Source organism: Thermobia domestica, chromosome 16 (assembly GCF_964235325.1).
Source record: "Thermobia domestica chromosome 16, izTheDome1.hap1.1, whole genome shotgun sequence".
Lineage (NCBI taxonomy): Eukaryota > Metazoa > Arthropoda > Insecta > Zygentoma > Lepismatidae > Thermobia > Thermobia domestica.
The window spans coordinates 118,678,598-118,695,643 of record NC_137469.1 but is presented as its reverse complement, the minus strand read 5'-3'; the positions used below and the strand labels follow the sequence as shown (position 1 = coordinate 118,695,643).

At 38.8% G+C, this 17,046-nt stretch overlaps 1 protein-coding gene across 4 annotated transcripts in view; it reads left to right on the top strand.

Moving 5' to 3' along the window:
• Nucleotides 1–17,046, top strand: part of LOC145673369 (uncharacterized) — a 695,073-nt gene that overhangs the window by 334,357 nt on the left and 343,670 nt on the right. The window contains exon 1 of one of the 4 annotated variants that reach the window (XM_081743009.1): nt 1,306–1,367. The exons of 2 other annotated variants lie outside the window; for them this stretch is intronic. In XM_081743009.1, coding sequence (XP_081599135.1) covers nt 1,321–1,367 — 47 coding nt within the window. In that variant the 5' untranslated portion in view covers nt 1,306–1,320. Of the gene's footprint in view, nt 1–1,305; nt 1,368–10,573; nt 11,985–17,046 lie in introns of those variants that run through there. One more of the 4 variants, XM_081743008.1, reaches the window with a different exon arrangement.

Sequence of the window (17,046 nt, the reverse complement as noted above, 5' to 3'; positions counted from 1 at the left end):
TGCAGTTTAAATAGCTTGTGGTAGTATGGAATATAAGAAGGACTTACAATTTCAATTAATATTTGACCGAAGATATAGAAATGTCAAACCTAATGCTAGTCAAGTATATCAGTGGTTGGAAAATAAGTTTCCTCGTATCTTCGACAACATTTGTGCGCTCCAGTTACATGCGGAATCATATAGCATATATATTAAGTTTAAAGATTTACAAGCCTATGAACATTTCGCAGCAACAGCTCCTTCGTCTGTAGAATTCACGCATGTGTCTGGGGAAACAAGCACAGTAAGGATCGTCCCCGCTGATGACCCCATTCGGTTGGTGCGTATATATGACTTTCCTCTTGAATTACCGTTATCATTCTTAGAAGATCATTTCAAAAGTTATGGTAAAGTGCGCAAAGTGGAACCACAACTATGGAGTGCCCCTTTTCCCCCAGGCATAGACAGTGGCGTACGTATTGTTCATATGGAAATACATAAGCATATACCGTCCCGTATCATAGTGCACGGTTGTAAGGTGAGTGTGTCTTATGAAGGGCAGCCTATTACTTGTTTCAGATGTCAGAGTAATTTTCACACGATTGCCACGTGCCCTTTGAAGAACGCAAAACCAACTACGGCCGCCCCTGAACAGACGTCTCTACACATGACGGAGATTGGCAAAGTGCATCGCTCTTTTCCCTCTTCTGGCTCGCCTTCGCTCTCTGTCACTGCCCCCCGGGCCCCTGATCAGAGTTCCTCAGGCTTGCCTTCATTGACTGATACCAACGAGTTTCCAGTGTTAGTACGAACACCCCAAGTGAATTCATCTCTAACAAATAATGCCCTAGTTATGGAAGATTCTGAAGTGAAACTGCGACCCCCGCCTTTACAGAATACGCCTGTGGATGTCATGGAACTTGACTCGACTCCTCCGTCGGAGCAGGAAGTGTTAACAGTTCCGTCTGGTTCTTCGTCTGAAGTGCAAGACAATAATGTCCCGTCTTCAGCTGAACATACTGTTACTTCTGTGCAAGCTGATTTTTCTTCACAACAAAAAAGAAGGAAAGTTACTCGAACGTCTACACGAAAGAAAGAACAGTGTGCCCTTGATGTTACACGAGGGATAGACCAAGCTGAGCCACGCGAATTACGATCACAACATCGGGCAATATCTGATTCAGAATTGCCCTGAGGCGTGGTGTGTTTACTCTTCGCTATTGACCTTCACACCTGCTTTCCAGGGCTTCGTCCACATTGGATGTTATGATGTATTTGGCAGTGTTAGTGTTTGTGTTCGTACAGGAAAGTTCACTCGGTTTGTTTTCTATTCGTCTCAAAATGCGTCACTTTACTAGTGTTCATGGGAAAGAATCCCTTTCACCTTTGTAAGTACTTTTTTCTTTTTGTTATAGTTTTCTTTTTGAGTGATTTTCTAATGTTAACAGTAAATTCATTTAAGTTAATATCACTCAATATTCATAGAATCAGTTCCGATCATAATAAGGCCATTTGAAAACAGTTCATCGAAAGCCGCCGACCAGACGTTTGTTTTCTACAAGAAATAAGTTCTCTGCTTACATCTTTGGATTTTCTTACCAATTATCAAGTTATTATTAACCGCGACCAAGAGACTGGGGTTGCGATTTTGGTGCGAAAGGGTCTGAGTTATGATCGTGTTGTGTTAGCCCCTGAAGGAAGGGCTATACGTTGTTATATTCAGAACATTTGTTTTATAGCATTATATGGTCATTCTGGCTTTACACGTGCAAAAGAGAGGAATGAGTTTTATGCAACTACCATTCCTTCTTTACTTCCTCCGGGAATTCCTCATTGTATAATTGCCGGAGATTTCAATGCAATTGTTGATCCCCGAGATTCTCTGACGCCTACCACGCCTTGTCCTACTTTGTCAGAGCTTATTCGTGTCCTAAAGTTAAAAGACGCTTTAGTTGTGTCAAACTCTAAGTATGTATTCACCCACTGCACTACTACGACGAAGAGTAGAATCGACCGAGCTTATATTTCAGAGAGTTTATGCACTGCGGTGATACAACAAAATACAGTTCCTGTGGCGCTGTCCGATCATGCAGCGATTGAAGTAGCCTTTAAAATGCCTTTCTTGCTACCACCGGCCCGGGGCCCTTCCTATTGGAAGATTAATAATGACATCATGTCTCGCCCGCAGGTTGTAGAGGAATTCTCGCGTCGCTTACCTTATTGGTGCAGCATGCAGCGGTACTACCCCTCTGTTATTTCCTGGTGGAATTTATATTGTAAACCTAAATTACGCAGTTTTTTTCAATGGCAAGGGCGGGTCGCGAGGGAAGACGACCACCATTTACATGGATTTTTATATCAAGCTCTCTGTGACTTTTGGAATGCTCCGCCTTCGCTGGAGAACCTGGCTTGTATTAACGGTATGAAACACCGATTGAAAACTATTTACTCCCACACGTCGATTAGTGCGTATTTGTCGGAAGACTTTTATCATCGCTTTCCGGAGGAGACTATAACTATTTATCATGTTGATTGGATTTTGCGACAACGGCGTTCCACCGCCATTCATTCTCTCATTCTGGGAGATGGCACTACTACTACTAATTGTTCACAGATTTTACAAGAATTCACGCGCTACTATACAGACTTTGCACGTGCGCGTCCCATAGACTACTCATATGCCCCGGAGTTTTTGTCCACGTTATCTCACCATCTCACGGATGACGAGTGTCAGACATTGATCAATCCCATTAGTGCGGAAGAAATTTTCGCAGTCCTCAGGCGGGCAAAGGGCCGTAGTGCCCCCGGAGAAGACGGATTAAATATCCAGTTTTATAAACAGTATTGGTCTCACCTCAGTCCCTCTCTTACCGCTTTATTCAATGCTTGGTTACGAGGCGAAGCAGTGGGTCGTAATACCGCTATCTTAGTTCTCATTCCGAAATCCCGCGCAGCGCATTATGTTCAGGACTATCGACCTATTTCTTTATTGCCCGTAGATCTTAAGTTGTTCACTAAAGTGCTTACAGCCCGACTTCGACCAATCATCCGTCACTACATTAGTCCTTATCAGGCAGCACTCCATGCTACGCATAACCTTTCCTATACTCTTCGCTCTTTGCGCGATATTTTTGCTTATTTTCATTTTCGGCAGGTGCCTGCGGGCGCATTAGCTGTAGATTTAGAAAAAGCGTACGACAGTTTAGATCACAGTTTTTTGTTGCAGGTGCTGGAAGCCTGGAGGTTTCCTTTAGCCTTCCGCACAGTCATTAACAATTTATACACCACGGCCAATTTCCGTATACAGATTAACGGACACCTGTCCCCTCTTATTCCGCTGAAACGTGGATTAAGGCAAGGATGTTCTTTGTCAACGATACTTTTTGCACTCGCATTAGATCCTTTACTTCGACAGTTGGCCACCCTGCACCCCCCCTGGACCCTCCCGTTTCTTGAGTCAAAATATATTCGGGTATGCGGATGACGTCACCATCACCGGCGTGGATCCTGTTCGTATGGCGCGGGTTTTTGCAGTGTTGCAACGTTTTGCACTTTGTTCCGGATTACAGTATAATGTACAGAAAACTAACCTATTACAGTTCAATGGTTTTCATTTACCTGCTAACGAGCCTGGGGTGCCGTGTGTACCCCACGTCACTTCCTTGGAGATCTTAGGTATCCCGTTTACGTCACAACCTACTCCCCTTTTCGAGGAGATTTGGTCCCCGTTGTTGTTACAAATTCGCCAGCTTTTGTTTTCTCAGCGTTTCCGTCGCCTTCATTTAATTCATCGTATTCACTTTATCAATATTTACATTGCACCTAAGCTGTGGTATCGGGCTCGAATTTTCCCCTTACCGGAATTGTTCGCTAAGCGGTTTGACTCCTTATTCCTATGGAATATATGGCGTGGCTTCTATTTTCGTATCCCACGTGCAGGACTCTATCTTCCCCGTTCACAGGGAGGGCTGGGTCTAGTACATCTCAGATTGAAATGTCAAACTCTGTTTATGCTCGATTTCTATGCTGCAGTTGCTATTAACGAATCCTTCACACAGCAATGGATACGATGTTTTTGGCCTAGTTATGAATTACCTGTGAGCCCCCCGTTTATTAACTTTGCTGATTGTTGTCCGGCGTACATTACTTCACTAATACGTTATTGGACATACAGTGGTGTGGTTCTCTGCCCTACGGGATACAATTCTCGCATTTTGTATAACTTCCTTCTCTCGTTGCCTAACGATCAGATTATTCTCCGAATTCCTCACCGATATCCTCAGACTACGTGGTCACAGGTATGGGCTAATATCTCTGCCCCGGTATTACCTTCATACCTACAGGTTGAATGGTTTCAAGTGGTGCATCAGTGGTGCGCGCTCGTTTATTTGAGCTGAAACGTGTTCCTGACCCACTGTGTTCTCGATGCGCCAAAGAAGATACACTATCCCACCGGTTCGATCAGTGTGTGGGTGCTCCAGCTATCTGGAACTGTCTCACGTCCTTCTTAGGACGAATTTGTCGTCGACCTCCACACCAGTTCACAGTATCCTATGTTTTGTTTCCGGATTTTCGTTATTTTCCACAGACCAAACACCACGCTGTGCTTTTTCTACTGGCGTGTACAATTGTGTATATCCATCGCCATGTACCTTTGCTGGATGCTCGCACCTACTTGGATTTTTTAAAACGCACTCGCCGAAAGCTCTTTTCCCCCGAGTTGGACAGGCAGTATTTTAGTAGGTTTTTAGAAGTGGTGTTGCAGTAATCTCCTTCCTTCTCTTAAAAAAAAAAAAAAAAAAAAAAAAAAACGCTACAACTCATTATGTATGTTTATCTTTTCGTTTTTATTTATTTTTTTTTTATTTTTCGCGATTATTGTTATACTTTACAATTTCCTTTTCTTGTATGTAAGACATATTGTATTGTATTGTATTATATTGTATTCCTAGGAGTCAGTCTGGTTCTTGTACACTTTTTGTATAAAGACAAGCACATGAACAATAAAACTAGTGGCTCAGTGGCAGAGTGATTACCTCTGGTGCGTGGGGTCAGTGGTTCGATCCCTTGCCAAGTAAGTTTGTGGTGGATAACATCGTGTCCGTGGGTTTTCTCGGGGTTTCCCGTTTCCTCCCACCTTCTCATTCCATCAGTTCTTCCAATTGCCTTAATCATCGTCTCTCGTACCCTAAAGGGCATAATCATAGGACGTTAAACTGATACATTTCATTTTACGAATAAATTTATTTATTTATTGAAGTTATGCGTCCCTTTTAAACATCGGGAGCTACAGTTTGAAGTGGAGATCGAAGCACCGTAATGCGTTAAATATTTCGTGTGGTCCCTGGTTCGACCCAGGCTCGCGCTCAGTGGGCTTTGTGATGGACAAACACCGTGTTCTGCGTTTTCTCGGGGTTCTCCCATTTTCTCCCGCTTTATTGATTCTATCATTTCATTCATTTCTCATCATCACTGTCTCCTTTAGCCTAGCTGGCATAATCGTGGGATGTAAAACTGAAATGTTTCATTTCGTTGTTTTTTCGTAATGCGTTCAAGTTTCCGTGCGGTTTCAAACGGAATCGAACCCGAGAATCCTTGCACCAAAGGCTCACACTAGTCACTGGATCAACGGGAAGAACAAAAGTAAATTTAAATACCATTAGATAACGGAAGCAGATCTAACTATATTACCTGGATATGTTATTTATATTCACATACTACGTCCGGAAGTCTTACATACTGGAACATAGTTCTGATATGTGGATTCTCTTCTGTTTGGCACTGTCAAATTGTCCTTGTACATTAGTTCAACATTAATCTTAACTGCTTGAGAGACATGACAGCACTTTGTCCTGTTGTAACGGGAGAAAGGGTGCGGAGAAACCGCAGAGCGTATTAAGTTTCACTTACAGTGTCATATTAGTAACTTCTACCTCCTTTAGAAACAAATCATCCTCATTAATATGTGAAAGTTTGGTATCAGATCAACTGGATTAAATGGCCGTAGGAACATGACTATACAAAATAGAAATAAAAGGGTCTTGTGCCATGATTTAATAATTTGAACAACCAGTGTGTGTTGAATATTGAAAGGTTTTAATTTTGTAGTGTTACAATAACAACGAACATATATGATGCTCTGAAGATAACTGTATAGATATCATTATAAACATGGACATTTTTGTTAAGGTACAAGTTTGCAGTCTCATCTAGAACGGGGACAGTTTTATTTAAGAGGAGGGCGGGGCACCATTGACTTTTAAACAAACCTACGAATGTTACGGACACGTTACAAGAACGTTCGAATAGTGGGAAAAAAAAAAAGAAATAACGAGTCTTTTAATTGTCACACAATTTTTCATTCTCAAGAGTGGCGGATCTTGAGGGGAAATAACGTTGGTAAAAATCTAAATTGTATCACTATTACCTAAGGAAAGTAAGGCTACTTAATGTACTTAAGCCTTTGGCTGTATAGCATTGTGAAGCTGTATAAAGTCTTTTTCCTTTAGGGGTAGAGCACAATGGGTCAGTGGTAGAATGCTTTCCTCTGGTGCGTGGGTTCCCTGGTTCGATCCCTGCTCAAGTAACTTTGTAGTGGACAACATCGTATCCGCGGAGTTTCTCGGGGTACATCCGTTTCATCTCACTTTCTCATTCCAGTAATTCTTCCATAATCATCCTTTTGCTTTAATTTTCGTCTCCCTTAGCCTAAAAGGGCATATTCAATTGTTTCTTCCCTTAGCTTATAGTGATAAAATGTAACTTTTTACCGATGTGACTTTCCTCAAGAGCCGTCATTAATCCTGATTAAAATCATTTGAATGTAAAGTGAAAGGGAGGATTTTTTTTTTTAGTTCTACATCGCTCAGTTGTAGGTTAAAGGAGACGAATAGTTAAGTAAATGATCATGTAAGAATTGATGGAATGACAAATTGGAAGGAGACGGGAAAACCTCGAAAAAAACCCACGGGCATAATGTTGTTCACCGCAAACTCACATGTCCTGGGGTCGGATCAGAGACCCCTACCATTAGAAGTGAACACTCATCTACCCTGCCTTGATCTGAGACCATTTGTATTTTTAGTTTTTTTTTTTTTTTTTTTTTTTGTAAGGGGCGGAGAACTTGAAACTGACAATACTGTTTTCTGTGGCAGTTGATATTACAGTTCTCGGTTGTTTTGAGGTTAGTTTGGTTGGTTTGGTAGTTCATCATGAACAGACTCACACCGGAGCAATGTTTGCAAATTGTGCAAATTTATTTTGAAAACCATTGTCCAATTGGACAAACTCATCGGGCATTACGTGCTCACAATCGTCCATCAGAACGATAATTCGAGAAACTGTGGATCGTTTATCTAAACGATAATATGCATGCGGTGGAATCGTTGGGCTGGTGGAATCATTGGCCCATATGTCTTCCAAAATGATTCTGGTCAGAACGTTATAGTCAACGGTGAGCGGTACAGAGACATGGTTACTAACTTTTTGATGTCTCAATTCACAGACATTAATGTTGCAGACATGTGGTTTCAGCAGGATACGCCACATGCCACACAGCGCGCGCCACAATTAATTTACTAAAATAAACATTTGACTAACCATTAATTTCACGAAACGGACCTGTTTACTGACTACCTCATTCGTGCGATTTGACGCCATTAGACTATTTTCTCTGGGGATATGTAAAGGTCTCTGTCTACGCCAAGAAGCCAGAAACAATTGAGCACTTGAAAGCCAACATTCGACGCGTTATTGCCGAAATACAGCCTGATTTACTGCGAAGAGAGTGTGGAAATTGGATCTGCAGATTGCATTATGTACGCAACAGCCGCGGTGGTTGCACTTCCCGAAATCATATTGAAACATTAATGCCATAAAATGATCTGTCAATTTAATGGTATCTTTCATTTCTTCTCAGTTTTCCATTCTGTACCGTTCTCTCATGTACCTTATTTATTCTAGAGACGATATTTCATTTAATGTTCCTAGACACGATAGCCGGCTGCAGGACTCAAACCCCGAAATCTGTGGATTATGCAGCGAAAATGTTAAATGTATCATACACACCTGCATTATGAGTTTTCGTTTCAATTTGTTGTTAAATTACTCTCCTGTAATCGTTCTGTAGCATCTGTCAATCTCACATGTTGCAGCAATTAATAAGCTCTAATTAGTTTAGTTATTATATAGTTTTTAAAATTTATCATTATTTTCCCTCTGGTAGCGAACTTCACATCGTTCACCACATGTAAGTCATAAATTTACTGTACGAATCATATACGATATTGTTCGCTTAAGTTAAAAGAACGTTACCTTTTAGTCCGTGAGTTATCAGCATGTAACATATTACAGTACTTAATATAATTTTTATTATAATTTTGATTTTCTGATTTGATATATTGTAATGGTTAAGCGAGCCTATTTCCGGGTTAGAGCTCCCTCGAGGTTATGTGGATAGCCGGCGGGAGTTAATGTGGTTCGGATCCCACGTTAAGCTATACGTGCACGTCTCATTTTGCCTCACTGCTGAAATGGACGCTAAACTCAAACACACACAAAAAAAATCATATTTCCGAGTTCGATTCCTGGTGGGGGAGTTGCTTGAATTAAAAGGGTAGTGAATTCCAATCTTGAAATGGTGGTAATGGGAATATGTGTGTACTGACCACATATTGCCTAACTAGAGCTTTTATTAGGCTGTATGGGTACATAGGCTCAATCGGCAGGAAGTTTAATTACGGTATTACTTGTGCTAGACATACCTGTCTGTGAGTTCTATGTGATGAATGTAGCATAATTACCTGGGGACTGTGTTGACAAAATTATCCTTGTGTATGTAAGAATTCTGTCATAAAATTATGATACAACGAGAAAAAGTTCAAATATGAGAGATGTTCATAGTCAAGTGTGTTCATTTGTGTGTGCATAGAAAATTCTACTTGATGATGTTACTTTTGGAGGATTATTACTGTCGGCTGGGATTTTATTGTATGGTTGTGATTTAGTGAATGTATTTTTTTTTTTTTTTTTTAAGACAGTGATGTACCAAAGCCCTAAAAATTATTCGAGAGATGTACGCCCTTATGCTCCAGATATGTCTTTTAAAAAAATGCCTAAGCGAGGATGAAAACATATACTATCGATAGAAGAAGAACTTTGTATGAGTGAGCGTAAATCCACATGTACCATTTTCGAGAAAATCAACAAAAATATTTTTCGTACATTTAGAAACTGACGCTGAAGTAATACCCTCATTAATGTTTTTTCATTAATAATACTAGTTTAAGATGATAGTAGATGATAGTATTGTTAATGAACTGTAGCCCAAAATGAGATCGCGTTTTAATTTTTATTTGCTATAATATTATGCAAATGTGAGATATTTATCAATTCATAGATAGCGTCGAGCCGAACAAAATGCTGTGCGCGAGGGTTAATTATTATGCGTAGGTTTAGGAAAACCGAAAGAAGACAAAAAAAAAAAAAAAAAAAAAACTATTTTGTGGCGCAAAAAGCATGTCATTCGTTACCAATACTAATGAATAGTTTCTATTCTGTTGGGATAGACTTCTTTACTTATTTATTTATGAAATATGACATTTTTAGTTTAACGTCCCACATTTATGATTTTCGGCTAAAAGACACATATAATTAATGAAAGTTAATATTGTGAAATTCAGTTTTCTGTGCTGTTCCACCGGGAATCGAACCCGGGACCACGTGCACCAAAAGCGCGCGTGCTGTCCACTAGACCAGATATATATTTCCTCCATGAACTCTATAGCCTATGGAGCCCGGAGGTTCAATGCTGCGTTCACAAAAGCTCTCCACTGACTTCCATCCGTAGCCAACTGTTTTCTATTTTTTTGTATTCCTATTTCTGCGATACCGATCTCCATATTGTCCTCCCAACTACGCTAGGTCTTCCTAATGGTCTTTTTCCGACTGGGTTTTCAGTTAAAACTTTGAGAGAGTTCCTACTTTCTTCCATTCTGGCTACATGACTTGCCTATTGAGCCTCTTACACTTGATGACCCTAACAATGTTTGGTAAACGGTATAAATTTGCAGATTCTCGTTTTGAAATTTCCACCATTTCCCATTGCCGTTCCTCTTGGGTCCGAATATTCGTCTCAGGATTTTATTCTCAGGTGTATATATGGAATGTTTCTTCTAATGGTGGCACACTTTGTAATAATAATAATAATAATAATAATAATAATAATAATAATAATAATAATAATAATAATAATAATAAAACTAAAGAGATTAGCAGTAACCCAACAGTGTGTGTGTGTGTTAATATACACTCACACTATTACGTTTTTATTTTTTCACTAACTTCGGAATGATCCTATCAGTTTTAATTCAGTTTTCTTTGACGTAATACCGAATACTGAAACCTGTATTCCAGCGGTTGAATTCATTCGGAATATATTGACAATAAAGCATATAGGTGTGTATGTGTCCCTTTCTGCTGGTGTGTGGTGACTGCACAACGCTCTGTAGCTGGTTACAGCTCACAACAACGAGTTGACAACACTGGTAGAGTCATGGGCAAATGCAAGACACTAGCAACACTACCTGAAGAAGCCAGTAATACAGGTAACAGCGGTGTGGTAAGGATGTTGCGGTGTGCGCGGGTTTGCGGAAGGCGTGGTAATCCACGTGGTCCTAGGAATTTGATTGAAGACGCAACAATTCCGAATTTCCAGTAAACACGGCGTTGAAGTTGTATACCAAAAGCTTTAATTTTATCATCTCATGGCAAGTGGACCACGGTAACCAAAACCGGTACTCGATACCATAAAATAGCTAGTGTTCAAAGACAAGTGTGTTCATTCGTGTGTACATAGAATTTTCTGCTTGACATAATATTACTTTTAGAGGATTATTACTGTCGGCTGGGATTTCGTTGTATGGTTGTGATTTAGTGAATGTGATTTTTAAGACAGCGATGTACCAAAGTTTTAAAACGAATTATCCGTAAGTGTACGCCCTTCTGTTCCAGCACCAGATGTGTATTTTTAAAAGATTTCTTGCTTAATCGAGCATAAAAACATTTTGTGTGTGAGCGTGTGTGTGTCTCTCTCTCTCTCTCTGGATGACTTGTCAGTTAAAGTCAGTGTCAGAAATAAACAAAAAAAAGTGACGCATGTCAAGAATTTCGTGGTGTTTATATGCATATGGGGAAGCACAGTGTTTTTAATGTGTTTTTCTTCTATGAAAAAAAAAATAAAAAAAAAACTTGTAGTCGTCGTTGTGCACCCATGTGTTAGCTGAAAGCCCCTCATTTTAGTTTCTTCGTGTTGTTTTTCACCTGGTTTACCATTCAGTTGCCTATCCCTGTTCTTTCTTTTGACAGGAAGATGAATGATACGGTAAACCTTTTACGTGTGTTATAGAGGTATTTTTTCCTCCTAACATCAGAAGGCAACCTTCCCCCGTTTTCCTCCCCGGCATACCCAAAAATTCTTTCCGAAACTTTGAGGTCGAAATTCCTCCAGGAATAAAATGTAATAAGGTCTTTGTGGTGTTGTGATTTATCAACCTTTTGTGATGGCCAACGTTGTTGTATTGAAGTTTCAACATAACCGTTCTTGCGTTTTGCTTTTACCAACAACGTTGGTTCTTTGAGAATCAGACATTCTTCAGTAGCAGTCAGTAGTGAACGATGGTGTTGTGTTACAAATATAGAAATAGTGTTGTGATCATATTTTCACTTCTTGTAGTGCTGTAATAGTGTTTTGATTTGGTGGGTTTTTGTGGTTCTTTGTCGGAATCGTACTGGGAAGACATGTCTGCCGGAAAGACCTCAACGGCCACCGGCGGCCTTCAGAATGGCGGCGGTAGCAATGTTCTTATGTGCCGTCAGTGGTGGAAAGTGTGCTGGGTATATGGTGACCAATACAAGTACTATCGACAGCTTTACGGCAAAAAGACCACTTTACAAACATTACGTGTTCTTGACGAGAAGGAACGTAATCAGCAGGATTGCATCGAAGAGTAAGTACTCTAATTTACTTCATTTTCCAGGCGGGATTTTCCCAACCGAAATACTATTAGGAAGCTACCAACGAGAATGTGTTTACAATTAATTTATACCGATAAAATCGAATATGTGATGTGGATATATAATCAATATGCGATACAGGATAATAATGCACTGTAAGATTTTTTTTTTTTTTTTTAGTTAGGTTACAATGAATCATCGGCAAAAATGCTGACACAATACCGTTGTTAGTACAGACAATCGTAACATGAGGGATATGATTAGTATTCAAATCATACAATTTGTTGTCATTAAAGAAAGAAATAATAATATCAAGCTTAATTTGCCATATAGTGTGTGTTTTAAGAATGATACCATGGGGGGCATAGGAACAGGGCCGGCCTAAGGCGTGTGCGACGTGTGCGGTCGCACACATACGATTTGTGAGGGGCGCCGAAATGAGAAGAAGTATAAAAAGTAATATGGTAAGAATGTAATTTTTTTGTAATTTTGAATGTAAATTGACCATTTGAATATGTTAATAACTTTTGTTCAACAAATAAAAATGTTGCTTGAAAGCATTGGAGGGTTTCTATACCCATTTTCATTATAAGGGGCGCCAAAACTCATTCTTGCATACACAGCATTTTACTACTCTTGGGCCAGTCCTGCATAGGAACATAATTATTTTTTCCATAACATGACTGATAGAAGAAACAAACCAAGGAATATAGATCATGTTATGACTCGATGGCGAATTAATACGCGGGAGAAAAAAAATATTCCCTGGCAGGGTCGGATCCAGAATTTTCTGAGGGAGGTGCACCACTACCAAAATAATCAACTTCAAAGTTACATGTGACAATATTCTTTACACCTGACAACGCTGATACATAGAACGGGGAAGGGGGTGAATATTTTAACTCCTTCCTGCATGATTTTTTTTTTCTTTTAGCGAAAAAAATAATCAGTATTGGAAATCCTCATAGGGAACTTGGAAAATGAATTAAAACTTGAATTTTAGATTTTTCACTTAATTCCGACAAGAAATAGGTACGTGCCATATATGACACACTTACAACTCACAAAGAACATGCCAGATGACACCAAAATCTCTTATTTATACACGTCAATAACTCACACAGCAGACAAAAGAGTCATTTGATGCCTTTGATAAATCATAAAAAAGCTAAAGTGAAAAAAGGGTATGTGCCATATATGGCACGGCATACGGTAAGGGGTGAAACAGGGTCACAAGTGATATGCAGGAAAAATTGTTCTGTCTTCCTGCCTCCTGTTTTCTTCCCTACTTGACAAATGTTTGGTGAATCCTTTTCCTTCAACCTTCGGAAAATCGACTTAAACTGTTGCTTTTGCAATACTCTGCTTTCTTTCAAGCCCCAAACTTAAACATGGTGGCAAGAAGTTTCGGAGAGCGTTGCTATTTTCACTGCTAGGTTCTCATTTTAGATAGAGTATCTTTACAACGAAGGGGGGTGCACGTGCACCGGTGAACCCCTCCTAAATCCGGTCCTGTCTCCTGACAACTTTACGCATGACATGACAGTTAGTAATGCCTTAGATTATCTTTTTGCATTACAATTTGATATAGATTGTTGTTTGATTAGTATATTTGTGATACATCAATGGATTATTTCTTACCCACATCAACCGAGTTGCTGAAACTAAAATCACAAGAACTAAACTCCAGTTTACATGAACAATTACACCGAATAGTATGATATAAAGAAAATATACGTATGTTTGAGTAATCAGACACAGGCATATTGGATCAAAATTTTAAGGAGAGAGATATAGGCTGAAATGTTAATCCCTTTTCTGACAAACTTCGATTTTGTGTATTATTTATTTAATATTTTTCACATCGTCTATTTCATTATCTTTTAGTCAAAGAATGTTGGGTGTTTCTTTATACAAAATAGTAAGGAAGGGCAGTTGTTCATCCTATCTCTGCGGGTCTGGCGCCGCTGGTTCAAATTATTTTTTAAAAAAAGTTATGATAGCGTAGAACTTCGATATTTCAACAGGTTTAGCTGAAAAAAGAAAGAAAACAAATTATATAATTAGCAAATTCTCGAAATCTAATCTAACCAGGTTGTTTTTCAGAATTCAGTATATCATTTATGATCCAACGATCTATTTAATTGCCATTTCAGATTTTAGGAAGGATTGTTGCGCTCCTTCGTGACTAAGTGATTAGCGTACATGCCTTTGGCATGAGCGACCCGGATTCGATTCCCGGAGATAGATTATGTGGTTCGGATCCCACGTTAAGCTGTAGATCCAGTCTTATATAGCCTCGGTGCTGAAAGGGTCAGCAACCTGTACCACACGAAAAATGTTTGGGTTGCCTACCTCACAGGCAATAACTTCACTATACATGTACGTACTTAAATTTTCGACTTCCTCCTCGAGTCGAAAATAGGAAAAACAGCTTCGTACGCGATTGGATTTGGGTGAAGATTTATCTATGTATGTACAAATTTGGTAGCTGTAATGATTCTTTTCTTGTAAAAGTCTGTGCACACACATACACGCACACACACAGACACACAACACGTTTTGTATATTAGAATAGATTTCATAAAAAATGCCCGTTTTACAAAGCTCTGTCTTTATTCATTTGTCTAGGCAAAGTCCGTCAAATTATTATTATTATTATTATTATTATTATTATTATTATTATTATTATTATTATTATTATTATTATTATTATTATTATTATTATTATTAATGTTATTCGAACAGTGTGTTTAATTTGAATTCTATAGTAATTACCGATTTAGCAATAAACTTAGTATGGTAATCCTGTACCCTTTGTTACTAATAACATTCAGCTTGAATAAAAACGTAAACTCAAACTTTTTTTTTCTAATTTTGATTATGTATCGTATGAAGATTACCCGTGGGAATTTAGGAGAATGAAGAGATTGCTTTGAATACTGTATGAGAGCTATAAATATATTATTTCGTCCTTTTCATTATTCATCGACCCATTTTCTGCTTTTGGATTATCTCATATTTGTATTACGAATAAATACATGATGCACACAAAGAAGATAATTTCTCATAAATACATATTTTAAACTATTTTCTATATTGATATCTCTTAAAACAAGAAAATACACGTTGATGCAAAAAAGTGATGTTACCAAAGCATTATTGTGATCTACTAATGTCTATAAAAGAAATGCAGTGCACATTAATACAAAATGTACGTATGAAATGAAATCTGTGCTTTTAGGTCCCTTGATTGTCCTGTAGGCTAAAATAGACTGAGGATTAATGAAAATGATTGATTATTATATAATTGGTGGAATGAGAATGTACCAGGAAATGGAAGAACCTCTAGAAAACCCACGGACATAAAGTTCCCCGTCACAAACGCATATGGCCTGGGATAAAACAAGGGACCCTTTGCCCCAGAGGTGAACGCTCTACTACTGAGACGCAGTGTCTCCTATAAAACAATGTACTGCAGCGAATGCAAACGTATCAAAGGCTGATACCTCAAGTAATAATTTTCTGCTAAAGCAGAATGATTTTGTCATTTATATTTTGTATAAAGAATTCTTAGTTCGACCCCATATGACCTTATGCTGGAAATTGTGTCTTCATCTTTTGTCAAGGCTCACTTGTTCCCTTTCTATTAGTACATTTCTATGTAGCATAATGGACGGCATAATTGAGAAGTGAAAATGCAAAAAAGAAGTTGAAAACGCGTATTCCAAAGTAGTTTAAAGTATGTGTTGGACAACCAACAATTTTCCGTCATTTATCCAACAGTAGGCTATGATCAATGCAGAGAAAACTAAATACATGGAAGTGCGTCGGGACCGGAATACAGCAAATTATGCATGCGTTAAAATATTAAATAATACTTTTGATAAAGTGGATACTTTCAAATATCTAGGATCAATATTAACAGAGGAAAATCATATTCACGGAGAAATTAAATGTCGACTAAAAGCAGGGAATTCGTGTTACTATTCGGTTCAAAATCTCTTGTCGTCGCGAATTCTGTCGAGGAATTTGAAGCTTAAAATATACAAAACGATAATCATGCCTGTTGATTTGTATGTCTGCGAAACATGGTCACTTACTCTGAGGGAAGAACATAGACTGAAAGTATTTGAGAACACGATCCTGAGACGAATCGGACCCAAAAGGAACGGAAATGGGGAATGGCTGAAACTTCATAACGAGGAACTATATAATTTATATGGTTTACCCAACGTTGTTAGGGTCGTCAAGTCTAGGAGGCTTAGGTGGGCGGGTCATGTAGCTAGAATGGAAGAAAGTAGAAACGCTTTCAAAGTCTTGACTGGAAGACCAATTGGAAAACGATCATTAGGAAGACTTAGGCGCAGATGGGAGGACAATATTAAGATGGATCTCGCAGAGATTGGAATACAAAGTAGAAACTGGATGCAGTTAGCTAAGGATAGAAGTCAGTGGAGAGCTTTTGTGAACGCGGCATTGAACCTCCGGGTTGCATAGGCCATAGAGTTAGTTAGTTAGTAGGCTAATGATCAATATGATTGGGAGTTGGTAATTGCAAAAAATAAAGCTGAAAATACGTTGTTCCAACGTAGTTTAAAGTGTATGTTGGCCAACTAACAATTTCCCGTCATGTATCCGACAGTAGGCTAATGGTCGGTATGGTTGGGAATTGGCCATTGCAAAAATAAAGTTGAAAATACATTGGACCAACGTAATTTAAAATGTATATTGGCCAACCAACATTTTTCCATTATTTATCCAACCAAGGCTAATGGTTTGTATGGTTGGGAGGTGGTAATTGCAAACGTAGTTAAAAAGTATTTCCACTTCTACTATTGAATAGTGTTAGAGTTTTTAGATTTTGAGTTTTGCGTAGCGAACTGCTAAATGACATTAAGTCTGCGTAGCAGTTTGTATGTTTTATATCACATTTTTGGCAGTGTAGGAAAATATTTATTTATTTTACTATTTTATACATGTCTTGGACGACACATTTTCGAAACGAAGCAGCCTCAGTTTTTGTTTCGTGCACGTACTTAAAACATTAGACCG